General features: G+C 41.9%; 1 protein-coding gene across 1 annotated transcript in view; it reads right to left on the bottom strand.

Annotated features, from left to right (window-relative positions):
- The window catches only part of IRAG2 (inositol 1,4,5-triphosphate receptor associated 2), a 37,173-nt gene that overhangs the window by 3,355 nt on the left and 20,514 nt on the right, over window positions 1-13,304 (bottom strand). The window contains exons 20-34 of the mRNA XM_042834914.1: window positions 12,939-13,008; window positions 11,879-11,983; window positions 10,636-10,783; window positions 9,774-9,855; window positions 6,873-6,919; window positions 6,727-6,791; window positions 6,485-6,601; window positions 4,468-4,541; window positions 4,259-4,325; window positions 3,419-3,473; window positions 3,306-3,333; window positions 2,559-2,699; window positions 2,015-2,149; window positions 1,063-1,210; window positions 126-169 (exon numbers count right to left, since the gene is read on the bottom strand). Coding sequence (XP_042690848.1) covers window positions 126-169; window positions 1,063-1,210; window positions 2,015-2,149; window positions 2,559-2,699; window positions 3,306-3,333; window positions 3,419-3,473; window positions 4,259-4,325; window positions 4,468-4,541; window positions 6,485-6,601; window positions 6,727-6,791; window positions 6,873-6,919; window positions 9,774-9,855; window positions 10,636-10,783; window positions 11,879-11,983; window positions 12,939-13,008 — 1,326 coding nt within the window. The remainder of the gene's footprint in view (window positions 1-125; window positions 170-1,062; window positions 1,211-2,014; window positions 2,150-2,558; window positions 2,700-3,305; window positions 3,334-3,418; window positions 3,474-4,258; window positions 4,326-4,467; window positions 4,542-6,484; window positions 6,602-6,726; window positions 6,792-6,872; window positions 6,920-9,773; window positions 9,856-10,635; window positions 10,784-11,878; window positions 11,984-12,938; window positions 13,009-13,304) is intronic.

The following is a 13,304-nucleotide window of genomic DNA, read 5'->3' as shown; positions in this document are numbered from 1 at the left end:
CCAGCCTATATTTGAGAGAAAACCATCATGTCAAGCATGCACCACAGTGCCAGTGCATGACTTGGCAAAGGAAACCACACACACACACGCACACAACACTACACATTAAACTAAAAGGGCCATACCTTGAAGTTAAAGGAATTGGGGAGCTTCTTGTTTGTAGATTCATCTGTGAACAGATTAGACATCAGGAAGGTTTACACAAATGCAGTGTGTTTTAGTTGCAACTAGAGGTCTGACTTTCTGCAGTATCTGCCTAAGCAGAGAGTACATCAAAATGCTCCCAGAAAGCAGAAATGAGATTTCAGGGGCAAAAAAAGCTCTCTATTTCTAGATAAGTTCTGAATATATGCATATATTACACATCCTCTGCAAGGATCAATTCCTGTTGCTATCAGTGTTTCTACCATTATCAAGTCAAACACCCTGTTTTAGGCCAATCTCTACAGTAATTTATGGTTCATAGACAAAATTTAAGAAGAATAACCTGTGGTTTAGGCTCCTGATTTTTAGCAGTGCACAACTAAGACCACCTTATCTGCTCTTAAAATGCACGCTTCATTTCAGAAGAAATTCACACTCCTCCTGGAAAAGCCACAAGTTCATGACACAGTCTGAGAACCCAACCACTCTACCATTTGCTGAATGGGGGAAACTCAGAGCACCTGCAGTTCAGCAGCTGAAATTCAAATTTAGAAAAGAGTTGCAAGCACCTACAAAGTCAAAACTAAACTACATAGAAATAACAGCTGGGAACACTGCAGAGTGAGCAAGCACCTAAATGTACTGCTCAGAAGCAGTAAGATTACCATCACCATACCCAATGCACTTGTGGAAAAGCCAGAACACTGCCATATTCTTGCAGTGTTTCTTCCCACTATCCCACAATTCTTCACACTTTATATACAACTTTGCTTGTAACATAGTATTTTTCCTCTAGTTTTAGAAAAGGAGATACATCAGTCATACAAATCTCTCTACCTCAGAGGTTGAGCCTTAACTAGGCAGGCCGGTCTGGCAAACTGCAACAAGAGGAGGGCCCAACAGGCTGGTTTGAGTTACCTCGATCTCCAAGAGAACTGAATGACCTCTCATTCTGGAGCAGGACCTGCTTCAGCTCCTCAAGTTCTGCATGTTCTTTTGCATACATGCGCTTCAGGTTTTCCACGTGCTGAATCATTACTTCCACAGCCTTGCTGATACGGCTCTCCTGACAGAGTGAAATGGCCGTAAGTCAATGAAGTGGCCCTCTGAGGAGCTACACTGTGCTTAGATTTTAAGATTCTATTTTCTCCGTCATCATCTATCCACTCCCATCTTGTACCATAGTGGACAGAAGCGAGAGGATGTTGCATCACATCTACAAAGTTTCACTGCAACCCATCTCTCATTTCACACCAAAGTTACGCAAATCTCATTTCTTCAGTGACTTTTCTCATTCTAATGTGGTTAATACTTCAATGTTCTGAGTCCTTATAACTCACCTTCTTTGAGCAACAGTCTGAACACCCACTACACATTCACTAGTATTGTCAAGACTTATCTTCATGCTGTTCTTCCACATGCTTACACACAACATTTGACTAGATTTTTAAAAAGTTTCCATATATTTCACTTACACTTCCTACAAAGCCCTGTTAGGACCCTTCCCAGAAGACAGGGAATTATCACTAGAGCAACAAGACTGCTGTTGCCACATTATATCTTTGTGCTCTCTATTGTAAGCAGCCCTAGGCTACCAGTTTTCTTTTGTTTTACTTTTTATTTTAAATCAGGGCCACATTGGTGCTGTGTTCCTCCATAATGCGGTCGTTCTCACAATGCCTGTGATTCCCAATAGCAACACATGCAGCAGTCTGAGAAGGCAGAGCCAGGACTAGACCTTACTGGTCAGTTTCCTCTGCATACATGAGTTCCCACATCTAGTCCTGAAACCAGAAGCCCAGCCAACAGGTACTGCTAACCCTCAACAACTAGAAGCTTTTATACAAAATGTGTATGTGGGAAGCATTACCTGGTTAATAGCTCCCAGCATCTCTGCTCTGCTGGCAACTCTGGCTGCATACTGGCTGAGAAACTGCAAGCTTTTCTGCAGCTTCTTAATAATTTCCTGTGCTTGATTATCTTCTTCACACAAAGGAACTAAAGCCTAACAAACACAAGGAAAAGAAAAATAAACGTGAGCTGTCTTTAGAGAACAACGGGCAAACTCAACTGATCATGCTGAAGGGCAGTGTTCAGGCTCAGAGTCACCACACTGGCACTCAACAGCCTCACTCAGTGCACCCTGATAGCAAGCTCCAGTGGGCAGAGATTTCACCTTAACTAGTATAAAATCAATCAAGTACAGGGTTCTTTCTGGACACCTGTGCAATAGAAAAGTTCCCTACTGCCTGAGCACTCAGATGCAGGTTAACCCTCCAATACTAAGTTCCTCCTACTTTAAATTCATCACTTAATTTTGTTCAGATTAGTTCATGATGTACTACAAATTCTGGAGAAAGAGTGCCATACTGGAAGACACTGATAACCACTGTTCCTGTTCACCTCACACTCACCTCCAGCATCTTCAAAGCATTTGTAATCTCCTTTTTCAAGTTCTCTTCAGCCAACTCTCGGGATCTTTCTTCAAGCCTCACCCTCTTGTCCAAAGTGAACAAGTCACACTTAAAACCTAAAGACAGCCTTAGAAATTCTGCCTATTGTGGAAACAAAATGATTTCAGAACAATCCAAGCAGTGCAGAGTTGTGTTTGTTTGTTTGTTTTTTAAAGTAGATATGAATGCTGAAATGACATTTTGGAATATACTCCATTAGGAAGTTACAGAAGAGATACAGAAGATAAAACAAACATGGCTTGCTTCCCCAAAGCCAGTCCTTCCATCTATAGTGATGGAGAAAATAATCCGTAGCCAGGACAGATGAGATCCTGGCAGCATGCAGCCTGCCATCTGTCCTTTGAAAAATGGGCTAAACCAATACACTCTGCCAGGAGGAGGTCACAGCTCTGCTCTCCTTCACCCTTGCAAATGAGTGTTTCAGTTGCAACAGTGTTTTAGTCAGTCTAACAGATTTCCACCTTTTCACATCGCAGCCCTTCCATATTTGTGACATACAGAAACATTGTTTATGTCAACATACTTGGGAACAACACTTCAAAAGCCAATTCACAAAAGTAGACTGGGTTTAAGTTACTCAGCACCCTTCTTTTATATGGGAAAAGATAGCAATCCACAATTAATGGCTTATGTACGAGGCCCTTCTGTTGTCCATGATACGTAAGGATACAGGCAGTAGAGACTTACCTCCACCTCCTTCTCACTTGGAGAGTCACTGTGAGATAAGAAGAAGCAATCATGAAACAGACTGCCACTCTGAATTCCCATATGCAGGTATCACTGAAAATCAGAACACTTACGGCTCATTTTGCTTTGCTTTATCTCCTTTAAGGCCACCCGTAGTGGGTGAACTCCCTGAAAAGAAAAAAAAAAAAAAAAAAGCTTTCTCAACCAAAATGGAAATAAAAAAACAACAAAAACCAACAGCCCACCAAAATGGTTTGTGCCAGTCTTTGGAGCTCCAGCAGAAGCCACGGATGTAATTCCTCTGTGTTAAACTCTTTTTTTTTCTTGTGTACCCCAGTAGAACAGCAACAACAAAGCACTGACGCTTGCATGGAACCACAGAAGTTAGTTCAAGTGATTTCAACTCACATCTTGCGTGCATGGGAAAGCTTAATATGAACTTTGGATTAAGCTTTCAACCCTTAGTTCAGAATGTTACACCATCACTTGCTGCTGTTCTCCTCCAAAGACAAAAGGTGAGGTGACAGAGCGGGGATCACTAAGCACAGTTCAGCAGAAGCATTTTCCAGTTAATCTGGAACACAGTACCCTAAATTTTAGTTAGCATAAAGGATGCTGCTTTACAAATCTCGGGAGGAGGCATGTCAGTTTCAGACACCCCAGCTCCTCTGCAGATCTTAAGTTCTTCCTCCTGCCTAGAGGAAGCTGGAGCTGGTTAGATCAGTATCTGCAGAAATCAGAGAAGCAAGTTTTTGTATGCTAACATCTTTCCTTTCTCTACTGCTAACCCAATTCTGGTGAGCAACTGCAACATCCATCCCTAAAAACAGAAGTCTCATACAACTACTGGCACAGCCCAGGCAGTTTTCTACACCCACTCGCACAGCTCTTGGCAAAGGTGACCAAGGCACACACCTGATAAGTTAAGCAAATGAACTCAACAAATCTCTTACCTTTCCTGCTGGGAACCATGGCTGGTGTTACCTCAATCTGTTCTTTAGTAGCTTCATTTTCCATCTCCTAAACCCAAAAAAAACCAAAACATGAGCACACAGACCAAGGCAAAAGCTGTAGAAGCCCTGGAGGGGCCCATCCTCTGCTGTTTTGCATCGCTACCACTCAGGCAAACAGTTCAACATTTCCACATCACCAGGACTCTCACCAGGTCTTTCTTCATGGGATCTGCTTTGTGTTCTTCCATCATGGAGGTGGACTCCTTCTTGATGAAGTCAGGTTCTGGAAAAAAAACGTTCCAGAAAAGAAATGTAATACAATCAAAACAAGCCTCCAACACACCAACACCCAGAGTACCAGCCACTGACCAACAGACCTCAAAAAAAAAAAAAAAAAGTGTAGTAACATGCAGTACATGTTTATGAGCAAGACTTACTTCTGACCGGAGTTGCTCCAGGTGAAGTCACAGAAGTTCAAGTAATAGTCTCTTGGATTTTCTGTCCTTCCCCCCCCCCCCCCACCCAGCTGTTTTCTTTGTTATTTAGAGAGAGAGTTTATAATGAGTTTTTATTTCAACTTCAATTAGCACAGGAATACAGGAGATAAATTCCCATGCACAAGCTAGAGAAGCAGCAGCGAGTGTTTGTAATTCTTCAACTTCATGCTATGAAACATCAGACAACACATCAGATACAGAACTTAATTCAGCTACCATTACAGAGCATCTCGAGCATAACCAGGTCAAGAAATGCACAGAGTTGTGGTATATCAGGAGCCTATAAGCTCCCAATGCCTGACACCTGGGCTGCCCTTCCTACTCAGAAAAACCACCAACCAGTAGGGTGCTGGCAGAGCCAACAGAAGGGCTCTCCTTGCCAAAAGGCTGGTGGCAACAAATTGCTCAGTTCAGGAACTGATGATGCCAATTCGGATTCTTTCAAGTGCCATAGTGTAGAAAGCATTTAAAGCAGTCAAAAATAGCCTCCAAAAAGACAGCTATTAAAGGGAAAATATTTAAGAAACTGAAGGAAATCTTGGAGAGTTAAACTGATTTCTTGTGTGCAAGTAACTCTGGCAGCTATTTATAGCTCTTAGAACATCTAGAATTCTTTTTTTCTTTTTGCTGTTTATATAGTCACACACACCCACATACACAGATGCACAGAAAGAAATAGCACAAGAAAAGAAAAGTTTCAGGTCTGAAGTGCTCTCTCTCTTCATCTTTCACGTAACCAACATCCCCTGCTCAGTGCTCCCTTTGCCCCTGCTATTTTTTCCACAGCCCTAAGTATCCAACCTGGCTCCCAAGCACCTTTAGAAGACGTTGTGTATTAGTATTAAAGATCACAAATGCAGTTTCAACAACACTCCCATCCTAATGCTAGAAATGCTTTCTGCTGGGAGATGTAAAGCTAGCAGCAGGATCTCAGACTTTAAAGCTATTTGGACTCTTCCTGATCTGCTTTGCATGTCTGTTTCCTCCTTGCTAAAGGTACTTTCATCAACTATGAAAATTAACTGCAAAGGCAAATTAGTAGAAAGAAAATATATTAAGAAAGGAGACTGAATTAGATTTCAGGAAGATAGCACCCAAGAAACAAAACAAAACAAGAAACGACGACAAGAAAAGAGCCCTATATTTGGGTAAAGGTTAAAGATAGTTACAAACAACCACGAGTTCTGTGGTGCTTATTCAGATCAGCCACGCACACACTCTAGTTTTGTTTTGCTTTTAGTTTTTAAGTGAGAGAAGCCCCAGCAAATCTGGTAAAAGTGATAATTATGGATACATGTTACTATAGGGAAAGACAGGACCATACACAAAGGTCTCCATCTCATCTCTCCTCCAGGCCCACCCCATCCTTTTACACTCTAAATATCAACTTCAAAGGAAAATGCCATTTAGTACAGTTACCAAACCTCATGAAACAATGAAAAGATTTTTTCCTCCCCAAATGCCCTGGGGTTTAGCACCCACACAGTGTTACACCAGCTGATTTCACCAAGTTATTTCATGCTTACATACAACACTATAAGGCACCCTCCAGGGCACAGCCTTACTCCTACTTAGCTTTGAGAGCACTTGCAGGTGTGAGTGTTTGCAACAGCAGAAATTCAGAAGTTGAAGTTAGTTTCTTACTCAGCTTCTTCATTGTAAAGGCATTCTGAAAGCAAACTGTTTCCTCACTGCACGAACACCAGAGTGGCTGCAGCAGTTACTGTACCTGACACAGAACCAGCTGCATCCTGATCGTTGTTTCTCTCCATTGTTGCAGAAGTTGGCACAACTTCCTCCTCTGCGCATGAGTTCTTGGGTGCCTTTTCCTCCATCACAAGGCTGCCTAGGTATCAGGCCACAGAAGACAGAGCACTTACCAGTCAGTGAATGCAGAGACTTCACCATATCTATTTTGAGAGTTTCAGCACAAGACATTTACACACCTGCACTCTGGTTTAAGGGCCCTACCTGTTACCGGCACAGTGCTTTCTGAAGAGGATGTAAGAACTTCTTGGGGAGAAGTTAAGCCATCACTGTTAAAACAAAGTTACTTTTTAGATGCTCATCCATATTATACAATCTTAATACTTTTAAAGCCTCACACAAAACCTGACCTGGATGGGATCAGACCAAGTGGTACTGACGGCTCTGCACAGTCCATCTTAACAGGAAGAGAAAAGAGTTAGTATCAGGTTGCCTTGCAAGTAGAAAATTTTTTTATGCCATCAAATGTCTTGTGCGGAAGGGACCTTAAAGCCCACCCAGCCGAACCCCTGCCATGGACAGGGCTGCCCCCTCACCAGCCCAGCTGCCCAGGGCCACATCCAACCTGGCCTTGAGCACGTCCAGGGATGGGGCACCTGCACCTTCTCTGGGCAGCTGTGCCAGCGCCTCACTGCCCTCTGAGTAAAGAATTTCCTCCTGACATTTAATCTAAATTTCCCCTCTTTCAGTTCAAAGCCATTCCCCCTTGTCCTATCACTACCAAACCAGAGTCAGTTTCCTGTTCATAAGCTTCCTTTAAATACCAGAAGGCCACAATGAGGTCTTTTTGGACCATTCTTTTCTCCAGGCTGAACAAGCCCAGCTTCCTCAGCCTTTCTTCATAACAGATGTGCTCCAGCCCTCTGATCGTGTCATCTCAAAATCTTAATTATTCCAGCTGTACCTGAATTACCTCAGCAGCAGAAAACCAGATGGTACATGAGCACAAAGTCTATAGCCACCTCTACTCATATCATACAGCTTACTGTGACACTACTGTTAGGAGTGATAACTCTCAGCAGAAATTTAATGAGATAATTTTGTTCCTGAAAACACATTTAGCTTCTAAGACATTTTCACATGACCAAAGCATGTATTACTATACCACTTTGCTATCCCAATGCTATGCTTAAGGGTGCACCCATTTTTCAAGGTCATAAGTGCACAGAACTCCATTCAGCTATAAATATTCAACTCATTTAGGTACATAAGTGCATTACTTTTAACAACTTGACTGCACAGACAAAAAAAAAACACAACTAGTTTTGCTCATGTGCCTTTAGCCACTACAGTGTGGTTCCGGTCCCAAGTCTTACTGCATCACAGCTGAGAACAAGATATCTTTAGCCTTTCAATATGCAAGGAGAGACACTGAATGGGAAATATCCTTCTTTCCCCTCCACTAGAGCTTGACTGCCCTCGCAGAGTCTGTGCCTCAGCCAGCCGATGTTTCCTCTAATGCAAATGCAGGCTATTTTTATTCCTATTTGAATTCTCTATTAAGCTTAAGGAAGTTCAGCATTGTGTTAGTCTTGTTCAGGCCAGTAGGACTACAGGAGTAGTTGAGGAGAAAAAAAAAAAAAAAAAAAAAAAAAGAGATGAATGGTGCACTGGAATGAAGAAGAGAATTCTGAAGGATTCCTGAAGCACAAACATGCACTGCCAACACAAAGCAGATGGCACCTGGAGCTGACTAACACAACACAGCATCCTGCATGACCTCTCTGGGTAACCTCAGTAGTTTCCTGTTTTGCAATTAAGGAAAATCCTCAACTCCATTTTTGAAGACCTCATACTGGCTGCTTGTATTGGGATTGCAAAGTCTACACTTAAAACAACCACAACTAAAACACTTTATACATTTTACTTTCATACCATCAAAACAAGTATAAAAAGCCCAATTCTGACCTAGCTTCACAAGTTTTTTTTTTAGTTTTTTTTTTTTTTTTTTTTTTTATTTAGTATCCCCTGATCTATCTCCTACAATGACAGCACTGACAAAGCCCTGGAGTTACTTACATGCAGAAGGTCTGAGCCTGGTTAAGCACATCTGCAACCACAGTGCAAAATAAAAAGAACTAGAGATACCTTTCCTATTAATCTGGGGTATTCAAATGTCTCCACACATCACAGGTTTCAGAACAGGTACTGGACACAGTCTGTTTACCTCCTCCTTAGGGCAAGCTTTAATACTTACATTTTTCCTTTTTTTCCTTGTTTTCCTTTAGGAAAAGGAAAATGCCACTTGCAAGTCCAGTTGGAATTACAGAAAACTCCAGAACAATGAAGGACAGACATTTTGAACAACTTTGCAAAGCTGCCGCTTCCCAGGAGGATTAAAATCACTGCAATTACCCCTCTAAGACAACATAAGCAGCAGCAGCACCAGGGAGGGAATTCCCCACCTTCTCTTTCCCAGCTGAGCAGTGTGCTGAGACCACAGGCAGTATCTATCTCCCACTTTCTACCTTCATTGCACTTTCTGCCTCACTTTGCACTGCACTGAGACGAGGGCAGCTCTGAGGCTGCATGCTCACTGGTGCTGCACAACTTGTTTCCAGGTTCACAGAAACCACCGACCAATTTTTACTGCTGCCCATGCTATAGCTTGTCAAGCTAATTAGAAAGCCACGCTGTGTAGCAGGGCTGAGGTCTGGATTTCAGCAGTGAGCACAGTGCTGAGCCATGGTTCATGTGGCTATCACCATGAGAAAGCTGACTGACAGTTAAAACAGTAGGAGGAAGCAGTTTGATAGATGCAGGATTCACTACAGCAGTGAAAGCGTATCCGAGCACATGATTGAAGGGAGGTCTTACATACAGCAAATACATCATTTTTCAGCTGTTACAGACATAGGAGAAAGTGCAGAGAAAGGTAGCATTCACAACTAAAGAACCCTGTCATCACTTACAGGTGTATAAATGTGGTGAGGTCACTGAGACTTCCCTGGCAAAACAGAGCATTTCTGTTCAAAGAGCACTGGCTGAAGCCTATAAACCATTTAAAAGTCATCTCCCAGCTAAAACCATAACCCAGTGGCACATGAACATCAATACTATTACTGACCTAAAAGTATTCCAGGATAGAGCCTAAGCAGAAGGAAATATCCCAGAAAAAAAACATCTCTGCACCCTGCTGGCTAGTGCCAGCTCCATTGCAGTGCTGATAAATCTTCATCTGCCTGTTTGTAAGGCACAAAGTGCACAAACCCATTCAGAACTACATTTGGGGTATCAGAGACAGCACTCACCTCAGTAAGTGAAGAGTCCATCATTGTAATGGAAACAGGAAGGTCTGAATCAGTATAGCCACCAGCAGAGTATATTTTCCACCTGGCAATACACATTTTATTTGCATATTGCCTGAACAACAGTGAGATACATCGCCTTAAGCACATAACAACCAAAGTCACCGCTATCTGTACAGTCAGACAGCTGGTCTCCAAGAGAAATTCATGACAAACATCAATCCCTCCTCCCCCAAACAGCAAGAACCACCACCTGTCCTTCCCAACCTCCTCCACACTGCACTGCTCTAGAGAAAACCTATGGCAAAAGCTTCAAAAGCTGCTGAGTTTCCTCAGAAGCTGCAGACTGCCTGCTTCTACATCTCCAGGAACATCCTTAGCTTGCTTTTTAAATATTCACTGACATTAGTTAGCTTGCTTACAGAGTCTTAAATAGTTCAATCTGTTTAAGAGATCTAAGGAGGCAGTTTGATAGGCAAGATTTTAGAATTCTTGCACTAAATTCTGCCAAAAAAAGTTCTCCTTAAAATGGATAAGAATTTGGCTCCAAAATGCAAGTGTCATCATGAGTTAAATACTGAAATAGACACAAGAACACCTACCTTCTGCCTCAGCATGAAATGCTGTTCACTGCCACCATATCTGCCTGATGGCTGTACCAGTGGTTCAGTAAAGTTTTAATAATACTCTTGAAAAGAAGAGCAAAGTGTTCCCCCCAAAACACCATTAGCTGGCCATTGAGTGCCCAATATATTAAGAGATGCTCATCTTTTGAACCTAGCGTGTGCTGAGCTTCTTCCAGGACCTGCTGTATCCCAAGCAGTCTTCCACCCTTTACCCCAAAGAGGTTATCCTGCCATCTTACTTGTACCCTACTGATGTCACATCTGAAATGGATGCATGCCACAGACCACAGCTTTCAAAGAGGCCGGTGACAGATCTCCATCTGCAAGGGGGATTCCAGCTGTGCACAGGAAAGTTAATTGGGCAGGAGGTTTCCAGGTTTAGAGCATCTGTAGAAAGTGAAAGCAGCATGAAGAGGCATGGCCACAAGCAAAGTTGTCACAGTCACATCAATTTTCATTTCTTTGGTCTGAGATAATAAAGAAACAGACCAATCTAATAAAGATTAAGAAAGTTTTTGCCTTGTATGAAGGGTTGGATTACCCGGGCTTTGCCTATTTTTGTACATGGAGGTATGTACAGGGTGTTACTTCTCTGTAGCACCCAAGGAAAGGGATTTGTCCATCAGTCAGGTCACAGAAACCATGTATTCTGTGTGGCAAAGTATTGGTCTAGTGAAGTGTTGTTTTGTGGTAAAGGGCAGTGGAAAAAATAGATCTTTGACTGAGGACTTCTTAAAACAATATTTGACTGATGCAAGACACAAAAACCTGCCTTCTTTGTGGCAGGATCACAATAATACAGCAAGTTGCAGCTACACTGTGTTAGTGCATTTTAGAAAGCACATACAATCAAACAAGTTTATCCTCTATTTCCCCCTAGTATGGGGCTAGATTACATTTGGGTATTTCACAGCTTGTACTAGAACAGTCACTGTGTTCTACCAGCTTTACTTATGGAGGAAATACTGTCCCAAGTGCACTCTGCTGTGCAGTGGAGTAAGGCTTGAGAGTTGCAGGAAAGCACAAACCACATATAAAGAAAGAAGTCAGAAATACTACTATTTGATTCTCAAAAACTATGCTACCCATCTGAGTTTTTAAATCAGGATTGTCCCCATCTCAGTAGCAGGATGCCACTCACTGCCTTAAGCGTGTTCAACAGGATGAATAGGAAGAACATAAGTCCCATCAATTCAAGTACCTTGCCAGGAGTATACTTGCATGTGTGACTTGTTCAATAGGCTCCCTATGCTTTTGAGGACCATTGGTAGACTAACAGACAGCCACCTTCTGAGACCTTTATTTGAAAGCATTAAAAGCATGGTTCAACCTCAGATCATATGCAAAATAGGCTAAAGCCAACAGCAGGCTTTCCACAATCTAGAAGCACATTTGGCTGCAGCAAGACTGCTCTATACAACTTATTAACTCCTCTGCACTCCAGGAAGAGGCAGAAAATTGGCAGACATCACTAGGTCTTACCTAGCAGAGGAGTAAGACTCCAGTATGAAATATCAGACGGCAAGGTCCTGGGAAAGTCAGTGCACAGGGTAGGTCTCTCACTCCACAGTGTTTTTCTATTAGCAGCTTTGCTGCCCTAAAAAAAAAGTACTTAAGTTCCACCATGATAAATGTACTGGTGCCATCAGCACCACACACATGCAGAATTGTTTTTGCATTATATAATACTAAGTTATGCCATTTCCCTCCACCCACACTTTTTCTAGAAAAAACTTAAATCCTTCATGGGCAGAACTGATAAAAGAGGTAGAATAATTCAAGTTCCAACTTCACAATTGTAGCAGGTAATATTGGTTTCAGCTACATTTGGGAGTAGATAACATGAAAAAAGGATGGAAGGTATAAATGCAGGGTGTGAAGGACAGGAGAAGAAAGAAACCAAACCAAAGCCACCCCATTCTTTCCCCCTTCTCTGTTTCCAGTAAAGCCAGAGGAAGACCAACGACGAGGCAGACCAAGACAGGGAGCACTTGCCCAATGCCTGGCACCTACTAAGCAGAACGAGTTTCCTTCAGCTGGGGTAGCTGGACAGCTCCAGCTTAAGCCCTGTTGCATGGAGAGAAGGCACTGCCCACATACCCTACAGACACACACCATTTATTTGCCATATAGTGCTGAAGAAGGATTATCTCCAGATGCTAAAAGAAACATCCGAAATATTAACACAGCTGCATTTTATCAAATGTTGTATAAAGTGATTAATAGAAGACAAATTGAGAAATGCAGCTCCATCTTCAGTCTCCGATCCTTCTCAAAAGGCACCTTATCAAGTGCCTGTACTTTGTAACAGCACTGTTCAGAAGCAATAGTAAACTTTGAAATATATATTTGAATATACTTTTGTGTATGTGCACATATACATAAACATACAAACAAATATGTATATAAAACATACAATCAAGTAACTTAATTGACTTGGCAAAGTTTCTCATGAGGAGAGACTTCTTCCCCCAAGTAATGAAGGAAAATACTACTAAAACAAGCATCATGTTTTAGCAGCCTTGGCAATGGTCAGAACCACTTACCTTCTCTCTCACTGGTTCCACTGATGTAGGTAGCAGACTGTAAATAGATTCTTCATCTACACATAGCTGTTGCAGTGGAGAAAAAGTAAAAAAAAAAAAAAAAAAAGAGTTTTATCTAATTTAATTATTTTCAACTATTAGGAAAAACACACAATTGTTTCCCCTTGCTGTCTTCAGTCTTTAATTCTGCAGACTTCTACGCACAAATAGAACTTTTATTTCACATGCAGCTGGTCCACAGTTTTGATTCTGCTCCTCTGATGCTCTCGTTACAGTTTAAGATACATTTTAGGATCTTATGTTTGTCTTTATAAACACGTTCCTATTCTCTTTTAAATTCAGACTGCTCAGACCATAAGCTA

This window comes from Centrocercus urophasianus, unplaced genomic scaffold (assembly GCF_019232065.1).
Source record: "Centrocercus urophasianus isolate 14NV4802_14NV808 unplaced genomic scaffold, USGS_Curo_1.0 seq_5, whole genome shotgun sequence".
Taxonomy (NCBI): domain Eukaryota; kingdom Metazoa; phylum Chordata; class Aves; order Galliformes; family Phasianidae; genus Centrocercus; species Centrocercus urophasianus.
This window is presented reverse-complemented; position numbering and strand designations above follow the sequence as displayed.